Source organism: Nematostella vectensis, chromosome 9 (assembly GCF_932526225.1).
Source record: "Nematostella vectensis chromosome 9, jaNemVect1.1, whole genome shotgun sequence".
NCBI lineage: Eukaryota > Metazoa > Cnidaria > Anthozoa > Actiniaria > Edwardsiidae > Nematostella > Nematostella vectensis.
Genome location: NC_064042.1, coordinates 4,871,002 through 4,887,261, shown reverse-complemented (window position 1 = coordinate 4,887,261; position 16,260 = coordinate 4,871,002). Strand labels below are relative to the sequence as shown.

At 43.3% G+C, this 16,260-nt stretch overlaps 2 protein-coding genes across 4 annotated transcripts in view; one reads left to right on the top strand and one right to left on the bottom strand.

Moving 5' to 3' along the window:
- The window catches only part of LOC116617489 (fibroblast growth factor receptor 3-like), a 25,203-nt gene extending 13,899 nt beyond the window's left edge, over window positions 1-11,304 (top strand). For all 3 annotated transcript variants that reach the window (XM_048732210.1, XM_048732211.1, XM_048732212.1), the window contains 11 exons: window positions 238-519; window positions 932-1,143; window positions 1,894-2,137; window positions 3,077-3,187; window positions 3,843-4,024; window positions 8,063-8,185; window positions 8,528-8,598; window positions 9,096-9,136; window positions 9,230-9,326; window positions 9,581-9,680; window positions 10,317-11,304. In XM_048732210.1, the coding sequence (XP_048588167.1) occupies window positions 238-519; window positions 932-1,143; window positions 1,894-2,137; window positions 3,077-3,187; window positions 3,843-4,024; window positions 8,063-8,185; window positions 8,528-8,598; window positions 9,096-9,136; window positions 9,230-9,326; window positions 9,581-9,680; window positions 10,317-10,427 (1,574 nt within the window). In that variant the 3' untranslated portion in view covers window positions 10,428-11,304. The remainder of the gene's footprint in view (window positions 1-237; window positions 520-931; window positions 1,144-1,893; window positions 2,138-3,076; window positions 3,188-3,842; window positions 4,025-8,062; window positions 8,186-8,527; window positions 8,599-9,095; window positions 9,137-9,229; window positions 9,327-9,580; window positions 9,681-10,316) is intronic.
- On the bottom strand, window positions 11,161-16,260 carry LOC116617491. Its single transcript, XM_048732213.1, has 6 exons — window positions 15,961-16,260; window positions 15,501-15,782; window positions 14,673-14,972; window positions 13,860-14,165; window positions 13,108-13,366; window positions 11,161-11,390 (listed from the first exon to the last, which is right to left on the bottom strand). Exons 1-6 carry the CDS (start codon window positions 16,037-16,039, stop codon window positions 11,342-11,344), a joined length of 1,275 nt encoding a protein of 424 aa, XP_048588170.1. The 5' UTR covers window positions 16,040-16,260; the 3' UTR covers window positions 11,161-11,341.

The window sequence follows — 16,260 nt, the reverse complement described above, 5'->3', positions numbered from 1 at the left end:
ATATGATCCCTACGACTGCGCACCCCCCCCCCCCCCCCTTGGCGGCCAAAAAATGGGTCATTTCTTAAGGAATCTTCAAATTATATGCTTTTTTCATATGATTCCTATGACTGCGCCCCCCCCCCCCCCCCCCCCCAGCTAATCCTGGGTAAGAGCCTGTCCCACTTGCGAGGTGGGTGATTTGCTCTCCAAATTTATATATTTAATGATTGGCCTTATTTGGTCTACTATTTCCAGGTCCACCCAGCAAGCCAGCCAATCTCATGGTCAACCAGACGTCTCCTACCACCGTCCACATTACCTGGTATCCAGGATATGATGGTGGCTCCACTGCTTGGTTTTCCGTAGAATACAAGCCAAGTCCAATACAATCTAATTCTTCCTGGACAGTAGTGGAAGCTGGTACTAACACCACGCTGGTGTTGACCAGGAAGCAGGGCTGGGGTTCGGTGGTGTTTCGTGTCTGGGCCATGAACAAGTACGGTAGCAGTGACCCAAGTCACAAGTTCAACCTTCAAGGTAGTGTTAAAGCTCTATTTGGCCTTACTCTCTCGTATAAAAACCCCTTTTCCATTAGAATGCCTGACAGGAAAAAACTAGAGACAGGCTGAAGAATAACTTTGACTCATCCACATTTAGTACACTGCGTTGCCACATGTATACTTGTAGTCTGCCATTGATACTAGGTCGCCACATGTATACTTGTAGCCTGCCCTAATACCAGGATCCCACCTGTTGACCTGTTGTCTGTCCTAACACCTATCTATTTGGCCCAATCCCAGGTGTTTCTATCGGGGTCTTAGATCGGGTTTTCTGTGGTTAGTGTGGATGAGCTTGTCCCAGACCCCAAGCTAACCCACTGATCTCCAAGGACCCGGTAAGAACGCCTGGTTGTAGACTGGTTTTTATTCCTTTTCCCTGTGCATTCCAGGATCTAGAAGTGCCAATAAAGAGGTGGACCAAGTGTTGCCTCCCCATGCTAGCCCCCAGACCAGTGGGGCCGTCATTGGAGGGGCCGTGGGAGGCGTGCTGTTATTGGTCCTTGTGCTCCTTATCCTATTGGTGCTGTGGCGGCGACGGAGTGCTCAGAAAATGCGCGCGACCTTGTCATCGTCTCCTTCCGTGAGATACACGTCGGCTCGTGTAAGTCACCTGACACTTCCTTTCTTATTAGGACGTCTCAGGAGGACAGATGGCAAACGGAAGTAGATTATTTTTGTTTTCAAAGCTACCGCAGCACTAGCAGTTTTCTGATGTTAACCGTCGTGAGAGCAGATACGTCTACTTTCACTGAGCGGAAGCGAGAATTCGTAAAGCAAACGTTGAACCTCCGGTGACCGTTCGCCGTTGATAAACATGTTTGCCCAAGTTGTCTATTCTATATCAGTAAGACGGCTGTCAAGGAATCAGGATTTTTTTATTTCCTTTCTTGTTTTCGCGACGATATTAAGCACAAGCGTTCACATCACCTAGCTGTTTCTTTAGCTCGCGCATGAAGTTATAATAATAACGCCTATTACTATATCAAAACATCAATTAGCCAATCACTGTTATTGTTATATGAATACATCGATAAGCCAATCGCTGCTATTGTTAGATCAATTCCATAATAAGCCAATCACTGCTATTGGTTATATAAATTCCATAATAAGCCAATCACTGCTATTGTTATATCAATTCCATAATAAGCCAATCACTGCTATTGTTCTATCAATTCCATAATAAGCCAATCACTGCTATTGTTTTATCAATACATCAATAAGCCAATCACTGCTATTGTTTTATCAATACATCAATAAGCCAATCACTGCTATTGTCATAGCAATAAGCCAATCACGGCTACTGTTATATCAATACCTCAATAAGCCAATCACTGCTATTGTTATATCATAGCCCGCAGACGAGGATGCGAGCTACTCGTACGTGACAGTGCGACAAGACTATGACGTGCCAGGAGCGGCCTCGGCAGTGGATGGCAACTTATACGACTCGCTTGGCAAGCCCATCAACTGGGAGGTGCCTAAGAGGTGTCTGACCATTGGTAAAGTGATTGGGAAGGGCCACTTTGGCAAGGTTCATAGGGCCGTCATGAAAACAAAGAGCGGGAACAGGATAGTGGCAGTCAAGATGCTTAAAGGTAATGTCACGTCACGTAATGCCTCGACCCCTAGCGGCGCGTCGTTTGCAAGAGAAAAAACGCGCCGCTGGGGATCGAGGTGGTCAAGTTACTCATTTAACAGGTGGCGCCGGTTACTAAGCGCGTCGTTTGAAAGGTCGCAAGCGCGTAGGTACAGAGCCCGCTGCAGGAGCGAAACCAAGGCAAATACATCCAGGCAAAATAGGAATACGCGCTTATTCGACACTAACAAGAAATTAGACTTCATGTCGGAGTCAAATTATCCTATATACCGTGGGTGATGCTACGTTTACACTCGTAAACGGACGTCAGGGCGGGTTTGCACTAAAAAGGATAGGATAGTGGCGACAAGATGCTCAAAGTTAATGTCACGTTCACACTTGTACACGGATGTCAAGCCGGGTTCTCACTGATATAGGGATAGTGGCGGCCAAGATGCTTAAAGGTAATACTATGTGTACACTCTTACACGGACGTCAGGCAGGGTTCGCACTGAAATGGTAATAGGATAGTGGCAGTCAAATGCTTGGAGATAATGCCACGCTCACACTCGTACACGGACGTCGGCCGGGTTCGTATTGAAATAGGGATAGGAGTGTGGCGGTCAAGTTGCTTAAAGAAGCTAGCGCGCTAAAAAATATATTGTAGCGCGCACTGAAATCTTGCTTGTGAGCCGTCATAGACTCCCCGCGTTCGTAAATCTTATAAACGGTCAGACACGTACCCAGTCGCCAAAATGAGAAGAAACTAAGAAGGAATAAGGGAAACATCATTAATGCGTGGGTTGCCTGTGGCGATTAATTAGGCGCGTGTTGGTAAAATACCACAGGCAACCCACATGGCAGAGCGCGCCTAATTAATTTTCTAATTAAACTTCTCATTTTGGCGATTGGGTACCAGTCTGATAAAAGTTCTCTTGACATCTTGTGAACTTTATAGATAACGTGGATGCCGTGCACATGAAGGACTTCTTGGCGGAATTGGAGCTGATGAAGTCCCTAGCTCCTCACCCCAACATCGTATGTCTGCTGGGCTGCTGTACTAAAGGGGGTAAGACACCCCCGGCCACTTTTCTAATTCGGCAAAAACAGTGTTTGTTTAAGGTGTAGCAATAAGGGGTAGTTTCTTGGTGTTACGGAGCACCAGCACCAAAAACACAATGGAACAAAAGCCAAAAACAAAGACCTTAGAACTTGACAATGAAATAGAGTACAAAGGCCTTGAGCACAAAAAACAAAGCTCTCCGTAACACCAAGGAATACCCGCAATAAGCTCAGTGGTACCAGGCTTCTCTCTCAAGGCTTTTCTCTCAAGTAATAGGTGTTCAATCCAGATCAGGTCAACACTGGATTTTTTTTTCTGAGGTTTGAAGCAAAAATAAAAAATAAAAAAAAGTGATAGCCACATGCGTCGGTATCCGGGTTTCTGATCGCCTTATCTCCAAGGACAAGATTAATGTTTAATTTTATCTTCCTCCGGTTAAACTGGAGGGTTAAATTAATTCTTTTTACCGAAGCAAATTTTCTTGCAGTGTCTCTATTTGGAGTGTCTTATCTTTCAAAACATTTATTACTTGGTTATGACTTGTTTTCCACAGTTGGGCCGGGATCGAACCCGGGACAACGTAGTGTGAGAGACAGGCTTCACAGTCTTAGAAAGCCCTTAAAGTTTTCTTCTTGTCGGCTTTGCATTCTTTAACCCACAGACAGCTCGTACATCATAGTGGAGTACTGCTCGCTTGGAAATCTGCTGGACTTTCTTCGCAAGAGTCAAGGCAACCGGATCTACTCAAACCTTGCGGGCGGAAGCCTGACACTTACGTGCAGGGATCTACTTTCCTTCATGTGGCAAATAGCGCGTGGAATGAGCTACCTCGCCAGTCTAAAGGTGAGTGTCAAGAATCAGGTATCTGAATTCCTTCATGTGGCAAATAGCGCGTGGAATGAGCTACCTCGCCGGTCTAAAGATGAGTGTCAAGAATCAGGTATCGGAATTCCTTCATGTGGCAAATAGCGCGTGGAATGAGCTACCTCGCCAGTCTAAAGATGAGTGTCAAGAATCAGGTATCTGAATTCCTTCATGTGGCAAATAGCGCGTGGAATGAGCTACCTCGCCAGTCTAAAGATGAGTGTCAAGAATCAGGTATCTGAATTCCTTCATGTGGCAAATAGCGCGTGCAATTAGCTACCTCGCCAGTCTAAAGATGAGTGTCAAGAATCAGGTATCTGAATTCCTTCATGTGGCAAATAGCGCGTGGAATGAGCTACCTCGCCAGTCTAAAGGTGAGTGTCAAGAATCAGGTATCTGAATTCCTTCATGTGGCAAATAGCGCGTGCAATTAGCTACCTCGCCAGTCTAAAGGTGAGTGTCAAGAATCAGGTATCTGAATTCCTTCATGTGGCAAATAGCGCGTGGAATGAGCTACCTCGCCGGTCTAAAGATGAGTGTCAAGAATCAGGTATCGGAATTCCTTCATGTGGCAAATAGCGCGTGGAATGAGCTACCTCGCCAGTCTAAAGATGAGTGTCAAGAATCAGGTATCTGAATTCCTTCATGTGGCAAATAGCGCGTGGAATGAGCTACCTCGCCAGTCTAAAGATGAGTGTCAAGAATCAGGTATCTGAATTCCTTCATGTGGCAAATAGCGCGTGCAATGAGCTACCTCGCCAGTCTAAAGATGAGTGTCAAGAATCAGGTATCTGAATTCCTTCATGTGGCAAATAGCGCGTGGAATGAGCTACCTCGCCAGTCTAAAGGTGAGTGTCAAGAACCAGGTATCTGAATTCCTTCATGTGGCAAATAGCGCGTGCAATTAGCTACCTCGCCAGTCTAAAGATGAATGTCAAGAATCAGGTATCGGGATTCCTTCATGTGGCAAATAGCGCGTGGAATGAGCTACCTCGCCGGTCTAAAGATGAGTGTCAAGAATCAGGTATCGGGATTCCTTCATGTGGCAAATAGCGCGTGGAATGAGCTACATCGCCAGTCTAACGGTGAGTTTCAAGAATCAGGTATCTGAATTCCTTCATGTGGCAAATAGCGCGTGGAATGAGCTACCTCGCCAATCTAAAGATGAGTGTAAAGAATCAGGTATCTGAATTCCTTCATGTGGCAAATAGCGCGTGGAATGAGCTACCTCGCCAGTCTAAAGATGAGTGTAAAGAATCAGGTATCTGAATTCCTTCATGTGGCAAATAGCGCGTGGAATGAGCTACCTCGCCAGTCTAAAGATGAGTGTCAAGAATCAGGTATCTGAATTCCTTCACGTGGCAAATAGCGCGTGGAATGAGCTACCTCGCCAGTCTAAAGATGAGTGTCAAGAATCAGGTATCTGAATTCCTTCATGTGGCAAATAGCGCGTGGAATGAGCTACCCCGCCAGTCTAAAGATGAGTGTCAAGAATCAGGTATCTGAATTCCTTCATGTGGCAAATAGCGCGTGGAATGAGCTACCTGGCCAGTCTAAAGATGAGTGTCAAGAATCAGGTATCGGGATTCCTTCATGTGGCAAATAGCGCGTGGAATGAGCTACCTCGCCGGTCTAAAGATGAGTGTCAAGAATCAGGTATCGGGATTCCTTCATGTGGCAAATAGCGCGTGGAATGAGCTACATCGCCAGTCCAACGGTGAGTGTCAAGAATCAGGTATCCGAATTCCTTCATGTGACAAAAAGCGTGGAATGAGCTACCTCGCCAGTCTAAAGATGAGTGTCAAAAATCAGGTATCTGAATTCCTTCATGTGGCAAATAGCGCGTGGAATGAGCTACCTCGCCAGTCTAAAGATGAGTGTCAAGAATCAGGTATCTGAATTCCTTCATGTGGCAAACAGCGCGTGGAATGAGCTACCTCGCCAGTCTAAAGGTGAGTGTCAAGAATCAGGTATCTGAATTCCTTCATGTGGCAAATAGCGCGTGGAATGAGCTACCTCGCCAGTCTAAAGATGAGTGTCAAGAATCAGGTATCTGAATTCCTTCATGTGGCAAACAGCGCGTGGAATGAGCTACCTCGCCAGTCTAAAGGTGAGTGTCAAGAATCAGGTATCTGAATTCCTTCATGTGGCAAATAGCACGTGCAATTAGCTACCTCGCCAGTCTAAAGATGAGTGTCAAGAATCAGGTATCGGCATTCCTTCATGTGGCAAATAGCGCGTGGAATGAGCTACCTCGCCGGTCTAAAGATGAGTGTCAAGAATCAGGTATCGGGATTCCTTCATGTGGCAAATAGCGCGTGGAATGAGCTACCTCGCCAGTCTAACGGTGAGTGTCAAGAATCAGGTATCTGAATTCCTTCATGTGGCAAATAGCGCGTGGAATGAGCTACCTCGCCAGTCTAAAGATGAGTGTAAAGAATCAGGTATCTGAATTCCTTCATGTGGCAAATAGCGCGTGGAATGAGCTACCTCGCCAGTCTAAAGATGAGTGTCAAGAATCAGGTATCTGAATTCCTTCATGTGGCAAATAGCGCGTGGAATGAGCTACCTCGCCAGTCTAAAGATGAGTGTCAAGAATCAGGTATCTGAATTCCTTCATGTGGCAAATAGCGCGTGGAATGAGCTACCTCGCCAGTCTAAAGATGAGTGTCAAGAATCAGGTATCGGGATTCCTTCATGTGGCAAATAGCGCGTGGAATGAGCTACATCGCCAGTCTAAAGATGAGTGTCAAAAATCAGGTATCTGAATTCCTTCATGTGGCAAATAGCGCGTGGAATGAGCTACCTCGCCAGTCTAAAGATGAGTGTCAAGAATCAGGTATCTGAATTCCTTCACGTGGCAAACAGCGCGTGCAATTAGCTACCTCGCCAGTCTAAAGATGAGTGTCAAGAATCAGGTATCTGAATTCCTTCATGTGGCAAATAGCGCGTGGAATGAGCTACCTGGCCAGTCTAAAGATGAGTGTCAAGAATCAGGTATCGGGATTCCTTCATGTGGCAAATAGCGCGTGGAATGAGCTACCTCGCCGGTCTAAAGATGAGTGTCAAGAATCAGGTATCTGGATTCCTTCATGTGGCAAATAGCGCGTGGAATGAGCTACATCGCCAGTCCAACGGTGAGTGTCAAGAATCAGGTATCCGAATTCCTTCATGTGGCAAAAAGCGTGGAATGAGCTACCTCGCCAGTCTAAAGATGAGTGTCAAAAATCAGGTATCTGAATTCCTTCATGTGGCAAATAGCGCGTGGAATGAGCTACCTCGCCAGTCTAAAGATGAGTGTCAAGAATCAGGTATCTGAATTCCTTCATGTGGCAAACAGCGCGTGGAATGAGCTACCTCGCCAGTCTAAAGATGAGTGTCAAGAATCAGGTATCTGAATTCCTTCATGTGGCAAATAGCGCGTGGAATGAGCTACCTCGCCAGTCTAAAGATGAGTGTCAAGAATCAGGTAACTGAATTCCTTCATGTGGCAAATAGCGCGTGCAATTAGCTACCTCGCCAGTCTAAAGATGAGTGTCAAGAATCAGGTATCTGAATTCCTTCATGTGGCAAATAGCGCGTGCAATTAGCTACCTCGCCAGTCTAAAGATGAGTGTCAAGAATCAGGTATCTGAATTCCTTTATGTGGCAAATAGCGCGTGCAATTAGCTACCTCGCCAGTCTAAGGATGAGTGTCAAGAATCAGGTATCTGAATTCCTTCATGTGGCAAATAGCGCGTGCAATTAGCTACATCCCAGTCTAAAGGTGAGTGTCAAGAATCAGGAATCTGAATTCCTTCATGTGGCAAATAGGGCGTGTAGCCAGTCTAAAGACGAGAGTGCTAAGCATCAAACAAATGTGCAACATCGTTTTTTTTGTTTTTGTTTTTCGAGGAAGTTATAACTTCAAACCAAGACCTTATTGATAAAGTGCCACAGAATTTTGTTATGGATTTCTTTCGGTACTGCTTGCCGAACTTAGATTTTGAACTTAGCGACTATATTGGATATTTTCAGCTCGTCCATCGTGACTTGGCCGCTAGGAACATACTAATGGACAAGGGAAATGTCTGTAAGATCGCTGATTTTGGTCTTGCGCGAGACATTTACCAGGAAAACCAGTATCTTAAGACTACGGAGGTCAGTAAAAGATTTAATTTTTTTTAATCATGGGTAATCTCTATAAAGGTTACAGCCAAATTCGTTGTTGCGCGAACTCGGCGAATCCAAAATCCTTGTCTCGTTTGGGAATAGCGCGTAGTCAGCCACAAGCTTGGGGGGGCGGTATGTCGGGTTTTTTATTGTTTGGTTTGATTGACTACGCGCTATTCCCGAACGAATAAAGGAATTTTCGATTCTGGGAGGTCGCGCAACAACGAATTTGGCTATAACAAGATAGCAAACGTGCGGCCGTTATTGCTAACCCTACTGTTTTCAGGTGTACAACTTTTAATTGATACGATTTGACTTTCTTATTCTTAGGGCGAGCTACCGCTGCGGTGGATGGCCTATGAGTCCATCTTCAAGGGAATCACGACGATTGAGAGTGACGTGTGAGTTATTATAGAAAGCGTCCTGCGATGGTTCTAACGTCACACCTTCTAGGATTTTAAGGATACTACCCTAAAGCTAGGGTTAGGTCTTCAGGAAATCATGCTGGTGTTAGAGAAGATTTACTTGAAATGTTCTAGAGTTAACCTCGGTTCGATAGGATCTGTTTGTGGTGTGTATCTTGTGCGCAAGTTTGGTGCGCCTGTTGGGTAGGGTTTACAGGAAGCTGACGTGAAAACTTGTTAACGTTCACTAATTGTTCAGTACTTACTACACCAGCAGTATTAAGGAATTACATCATTCACACTACCCACTTAACGTAAAGAGTCCACCTATTGGCAACCAACTTAAATTGCTCCTATATTCCATTACTAAGAACGAATCAGATTTAAATCACATTGGGAATGGTTTCCCAATTCCGCCAAGGATTTCAAGAGGACCATTGCGTGTCGTAGATGCCTTTGTGAGCATCTTTTTAACATTTAGGCTTCTATTCCAGATGGTCATTTGGTGTTCTGATGTGGGAAATAGTCACATTAGGTAAGCGCAATACTTCATGAGAATGTTAAAGAACTTATTTAGTGATGTTTATTCAAAGCGACAACTAAGGAGGGTGTACTTCTTTGTTCGTAGGTGCCAACCCATACCCCGGGATGACGCGAGAGCAGTTGATCAGCAACCTCCACCTTGGCTACCGCATGCCAAGACCTGACTACTGCTCAGAGGAGCTGTAAGTACAAAATGGTACTGCTACTCATTATCACCACCCAGCGACCCTGGTTGTGCTGTCCGGCACTACAGTCATCAATACATCGTGATTGGTATTGCACTTGTATAGTCTAGCCAGGTGATTTCCGTGTGCCATGCAACAGTATTAAAATATCCAGAAAGGGAACTGGGTTCCAAAGGGTTTGTTGATCTATATAACTTTCTTAAACGGCAGATCGTTTATATTCACTTATACTTGATGCCTTTGTCTTGTAGTTATGCAGTAATCTGGGAATGTTGGCAGCTGGACCCGACTGTTAGACCAACATTCTCAATGCTTTGCCGAACCCTCAACAGAATGCTCTCTGCTGAAAAGGTTAGTACTCCTCGTAACGGGTGAAGAACTTCTATACATCCTCATGTTAAAGCCGCATTGTCACCAGTTTACTTCCGGTCAGTTACCGATGATTTTTAACGGAAAACGCGAAAAATATTTCAAAATATTGAAAGCACTGTGTCTATTGGAAGTTTCTTTGATGATGTGACTGATAATTTAGAGCGGACGGCCTGTTTAAAATCTCGGATTCTAATAGATTCTTTTGTCTTTTAACGGTTGAGGTTTCCGTCGGACCTCCGGAAGTAAACTGGTGACAATGCGGCTTTAAATCTCCGGTAACGATGATGTTATTCAGAGTTTGCCGAGACATTATGGAACCCCAATTTTGCAGTTTTATTCACTGTTAAGTGTCTGCTCTTTAGACATATTTTCGGGCATCCTCGGGGACCCAGGTCTTCGCGAAGATCAGGGACACAGGAAGCATGCCCACTCCCGCTTCCGGTCTTCGCGTCGACCTGGCTCCCAGAGGGTTTCCAGGTTATGCTTAGCACCAATATTTGATAATTCTCAAACAGCACTTTTTGAGATGTTGTGATGAAACCAATTATTACGCCTGAGATAGAGTTCCCTTTTATTTTACTTTTAAAGTGATCGTTATTGTAAATGTGATTTCAGATACTTATTGACCTGAGCACGTTTGACTCCGAATATGTGAACTCCACCAACAAAGATGACGGAGAGAAATCTCCTACAACCCCATTGGTCAGTCCAAACCCAACTGCGTGAACGTCATTGGCCAGTCGAGAAACGTGACAGTCACGCGTTATAACTAAAACGTTATGCAATGAAGTATTATTATAACGTGACAGCAAGTATGTCACATGAAAACCGGTGTGTCAAATGACAAGCAAAATGCATCTGAAACCGTAGCTGGTTAATGACGTTTTCGCATCAAAACAAAGTTGGACTACATTGTTGTTGATGTTGGATGGAACATCAAAGAAACAGGACGTTGTTTTTGTCCTTCTTGAGGCATAAGAAAAGAACATTCTGTTAACAACGCAGTGCGAACTTTGATATACAAGGCATATTGCCATATGGCAAGAAAGACACGCTTGGTGGAAGTGCGGCAATTATGTTTGTGAGTATGGTAGACCACAAAAAAGACTATAAAAATTTACAATTCTAGTGTAGGATCGCGACTTTTTTAATTATATAGTAGGTTAGGGGAATTCTCCCTGTCACTTTTTTAAACGTTATTTTTATTTTTGAAAAAGTGTGACAAAACCATTAAATCACTTACTTCTTGAAAATGGTAGCACTTTTACAAACCTGTACAAACTGATTTTAATTTTTTAATTGATATTGTGAATTAATATTTTCGTAATTAATATTTTACCTGTATCAGGGCAAAGTATGGCAAAAGAGATTGGATCAAATATCTGTACATATATTACTTTTATATTTTAGTGACGAAGTGTATAAAGGTACTCAGCCCAAAGAAAAACAAATCTCGCAATCATTCAAAAAGCATTTTTATAACTTGTTTTCTTTACTTAACATACTTATCCAGGCAATATATAGCAATGAAAGATACACCAAGAAGTAAAATACTCTTAATTAGTCATTGATCTGGATGAATAAAACTAACGTAAAGCAGAAATAGTGTATTGTGATGCTCACTTGTCTAGTTGGGGTTATCATATGACATTCATTAGTTGTTCCTCCTCAGTGTTGACATTGAAGGATCTGTGAAACAAGATAAAACAAGATAAAATACAAAGTCCCCCAATTACAATTAAAGCAAATATAAAATAAAATAGGTAAACACGATACAAAATGCAGACAAACCATGAGATATGAGCTTATTTGTGCCTTGGTGCTGCAAAGTGTTAATTAATGGCCTCAGAGCTTGTACTACTACCCTTTTCCCTTAGTACAGTGGTACCTCCACTCTCTAGTGCTGCAAAGTGTTAATTAATGGCCTCAGAGCTTGTACTACTACCCTTTTCGCTTAGTACAGTGGTACCTCCACTCTCTAGTGCTGCAAAGTGTTAATTAATGGCCTCAGAGCTTGTACTACTACCCTTTTCCCTTAGTACAGTGGTACCTCCACTCTCTAGTGCTGCAAAGTGTTAATTAATGGCCTCAGAGCTTGTACTACTACCCTTTTCCCGTAGTACAGTGGTACCTCCACTCTCTAGTGCTGCAAAGTGTTAATTAATGGCCTCAGAGCTTGTAACACTACCCTTTTCCCTTAGTACAGTGGTACCTCCACTCTCTAGGGCTGCAAAGTGTTAATGAATGGCCTCAGAGCTTGTACCACTACCCTTTTCACTTAGTACAGTGGTACCTCCACTCTCTAGTGCTGCAAAGTGTTAATGAATGGCCTCAGAGCTTGTACTATTACCCTTTTTCCTTAGTACAGTGGTACCTCCACTCTCTAGTGCTGCAAAGTGTTAATTAATGGCCTCAGAGCTTGTAACACTACCCTTTTCCCTTAGAACAGTGGTACCTCCACTCTCTAGTGCTGCAAAGTGTTAATTAATGGCCTCAGAGCTTGTACTACTACCCTTTTTCCTTAGTACAGTGGTACCTCCACTCTCTAGTGCTGCAAAGTGTTAATTAATGGCCTCAGAGCTTGTAACACTACCCTTTTCCCTTAGTACAGTGGTACCTCCACTCTCTAGTGCTGCAAAGTGTTAATGAATGGCCTCAGAGCTTGTACTACTACCCTTTTCACTTAGTACAGTGGTACCTTCACTCTCTTGCTGCAAAGTGTTAATTAATGGCCTCAGAGCTTGTACCTTTTTCCCTTAGTACAGTGGTACCTCCACTCTCTAGTGCTGCAAAGTGTTAATTAATGGCCTCAGAGCTTGTACTACTACCCTTTTCCCTTAGAACAGTGGTACCTCCACTCTCTAGTGCTGCAAAGTGTTAATGAATGGCCTCAGAGCTTGTACTACTACCCTTTTACCTTAGAACAGTGGTACCTCCACTCTCTAGTGCTGCAAAGTGTTAATGAATGGCCTCAGAGCTTGTACTACTACCCTTTTCCCTTAGTACAGTGGTACCTCCACTCTCTCAGATATTTGGCTTTGAAATAACAAAACAAATAAGAAAATACGGGTATTCCTTGGTGTTACGGAGAGCTTTGTTTTTGGTGCTCAAGGCCTTTGTACTCTATTTCATTGTCTTGTTCTAAGTTCTTTGTTTTTGGCTTTTGTTCTATTGTGTTTTTGGTGCTGGTGCTCCGTAACACCAAGAAACTACCGGAAATACACATAATAACATTGAATCCGGCCCCACTTTCTTGAAACTCTTGCTTCGCCCCCTCCCCCCTTTTTGGATATTCTTTATCCACCCCTACTAGGCACTGACTGCGTAGAAACCTAGCTTCTGCTTATCTGGTTAAAAAAAACGATAACTGTGTGCATTAAAAACTCTGTTGACTATCATCACTCACGCATTATTGTAGCAGGCAGAGTTGCAGCGAGGGCATGGTGCACCCGTGTGGTGATCATGTTCATCTTTCCTCTGGCTTGAAGTATTCTCTTGTTCTACGGGGGCTCTGTACCCTTGTAGCTGGACACAGGTGCATGTAGGGTTGGCAAGAAAGCAGTAGATGGACAGGACAGTGACTATAAGGGCTGTCACACCGAATACCAGTCCCAGGGTTCTGCGTTCTGCATAGTTAAGTCTCAGGATAGCAGGGATGTGGGGGACTATAAAAAAGGTGGAAGGAATCAGTTATCAGGGGTTTCATTAGGCCCCGGCGGAACCGCAGCTATTTTCTGACGAGCACCGGCTACTTTAAAAAATGATTTAAGTTTAATTTGAACTAATAAAAAAAATAACATCCACCCCCTAATTATCAATCTCCAGTGCCTACTCTGAACTTAATGAAACCCCTGAGTTATTGCCATGAAAGAGACTCACATTTAGAATATCATAGGTAAACTCTATGATACAGAGGCAAATACAGGATTTCAAATAAGGATGGTCCAAAGAAAAGATTTTCAAGAATTCACAAACAAAGCCCCAATGCATCACTATTTCAATTTAAAAAAGTGGGAACTCTGTAATGTGGACACATTGAACAGAGTCCAGGAGATTGGGCCCTTAAGGAGATTAATGAAAAGAGAAATGAAGGAGTGCGGCTGAATTTCAAAGTTCTATTCTTTCATATTTTGACTGATATTGTGCAGATCAGCTTACCTATAGTACTGTTGCCATAAGACCAAAACATTATGGTGACAGACTCTCTATAACCTGACCCATTCATGGCACTGACATTTGCGATGTACTGCGTCTCAGGTTCCAAATCATCAAGCACTGTTGAACCAGAGATGTGTTCTATGTATTTCCTGTAATGTGACCACTTGTCAGAAATCGCCTGGCGTACATGAATCTGGACTACTGTATAATCAAATATGGCTTTCGAGGGCTTTAAATGCCATGATAGCAGTGTTGAGGACTTGGTGATATTCTTTGCCTTGAGTGATGTTATCAATTTGTTTTGATCTGAAAGAGTGGATAAGAATTGTCATCATAGTACTATATTCCCACTGGGGTCAACCACAAACAATGCCTCAAGACAACAATTGAAATATGGGAGAAGCAAGTCCTATGGTGGTGGTAAGTGGGTAACACTCTAGCTCCTCATACAGTCAAAAAGGCATGATGTAAAAGAGACTAGAATTGTGCAACACTGATGCAGGTAGAGCCTGCACTATGCAGAGAAAACATCATGGGTCTTGCTGGAATTTGCTATTATTATGGGTAACTCCAGTAAGAATAAGGTTAAAATTATTTTTTCTTTATACTCAATATGTGACCCTTTTTAGGAGAAGTCCACACCCCTCCCCTCCCTTTGACAAGTGCACTCCCACCACAGAAACCTGGCACATATCTAGAGGGTTAAGTGAACTGGCACCCAAAGTCCCCTTTTCGCATTGTATTCCTTTCACATAGAATATCTACCCCCCCCCCCCACCCACCTCCTTTGAAAATCCTTGATGTGCTCCTTACCCTTAGTGATAATCAAAGTTACCAGCCTTGAGGCATTGTAGCCAAGAGAAGGCAATCTAACAGAGCATCGATACAGCCCCTCGTGGTCCTTGTGCTGCCCATTTAGTATTGTGAAGGTGTCCCCATAGATTGCCACTCCAGCAAATGAGGTATTCAGCAGGGTGTCGTTCTTGTACCAGTGGACATAAGGGTTGAGGGAAGGGTGCATCAAACAGTACTTGCACTCCAATTTCATGTCTTGCCCTTCTTGAATGATGACAACTGAGGGTGACGGGGGTAACCAGGCCAATGGACTGTCACCTTACAACAAAATCAACTTTCAAAAGTTACTTATTGTGTTAGTCCTATGATACCAACAAAAACCGGCATTGCTAGCACTAAGGCCTGATGCACACTGGCGATATAACGACATAATTACATAAGAATTTGACATAATGGCATTAGGGAAAAAACATGTGTTTTCTTTTATGTCGTTATCTCCACGTTATTATGTCGACGCTATTGCCATAAGTCGCGCCCTTCACACTTGAAAATAAGGACATAAGAATGCGCGCGACTATCTTGTTATGTCATTATATTGCCAGTGTGCATCAGGCTTAAAAGGATGTCTCAAGAGAAATAAAATAATTAAAGAGGATTAAATTACTGAGCTCCAATAATAGAACACCAGATCCACCTAGGACATTTTTCTTTCCTAATATACCTAAAAATTAGCCTCTTTCTATTAATCCTAAAACCCCAAAATTAGCCCCTTTCTTTATTACTGACGAAGATGCTGTCAACTGGAGTTAAAATAGCCAAGCTACAAGGTATGCAGGGCTCATTTACCTTGAATATACTCTGTTCCATTTAGTATCTGGCTACACCCTTTAGGTATAAAGGGTGGGGAAGTTGATTTCGTAGGTGCTACAGTTGGAAGGGGACTTGGAGTTGTGGTTGATGTAAAGTTTCTTGCCATGGTTTCTGTAGTTGCATTTTGTACTATCCCCATTCTTGTTGTTGTTTTTGTTGTTGTATTTAGGGTCACTGATGGCATGGGAGTAGTGTGGGAAAGTGCTGCTGTTGTTGCTGACGATAAATTTGTTGACAACACTTCAATCACTGGAGCAGCTGTAAGTGTAGAATAAAATAAATGTGATAACTAGTATTTGAATGAAAAGCAAGATGAAACACATATCGATAAATAAATGCTTAGCTGGCGGTCAAACGGTCCTTTAACAGAATTACACAAAGACCGAGACCAAAACTTTTTAAACAAATGCATGAAGCGAAAACAAAGGAAACTCACCATCAACACATTTTGTGGAAAAAATCCCAAAAAGTACCAAGACAGCGACTATACGATAGGCAGTATACCAAGCCTTCATTTTACCGCTTGTGATCTTTGCTCAAATCATTTTGCTTCTCTTCCGTCTCATCTCTTGTCTTGTTTCAGCACAGTCTCGCAAAGGCAAACACTTTCCCATCTCGAAATAGCACGGACCTGGGAATACTTCATATAGTTTCTTTTCCCCCTCCCTAGCTACCGAAGGGCGTTGCTCCAATACGTTTTTCTTGACATGAAGTATACATGTGTCCTAACATGTTT

What these genes read in the sequence shown, in the direction of transcription:
- LOC116617491 (XM_048732213.1), bottom strand. Translation starts at nt 16,039, where the DNA reads ATGAAGGCTTGGTATACTGCCTATCGTATAGTCGCTGTCTTGGTACTT. An exon ending in TTCCACAAAATGTGTTGATG is followed by an intron (nt 15,783 to 15,960) that starts GTGAGTTTCCTT and finishes CTACACTTACAG; the next exon opens with CTGCTCCAGTGATTGAAGTG. An exon ending in AACTTTGATTATCACTAAGG is followed by an intron (nt 14,166 to 14,672) that starts GTAAGGAGCACA and finishes CCACTCTTTCAG; the next exon opens with ATCAAAACAAATTGATAACA.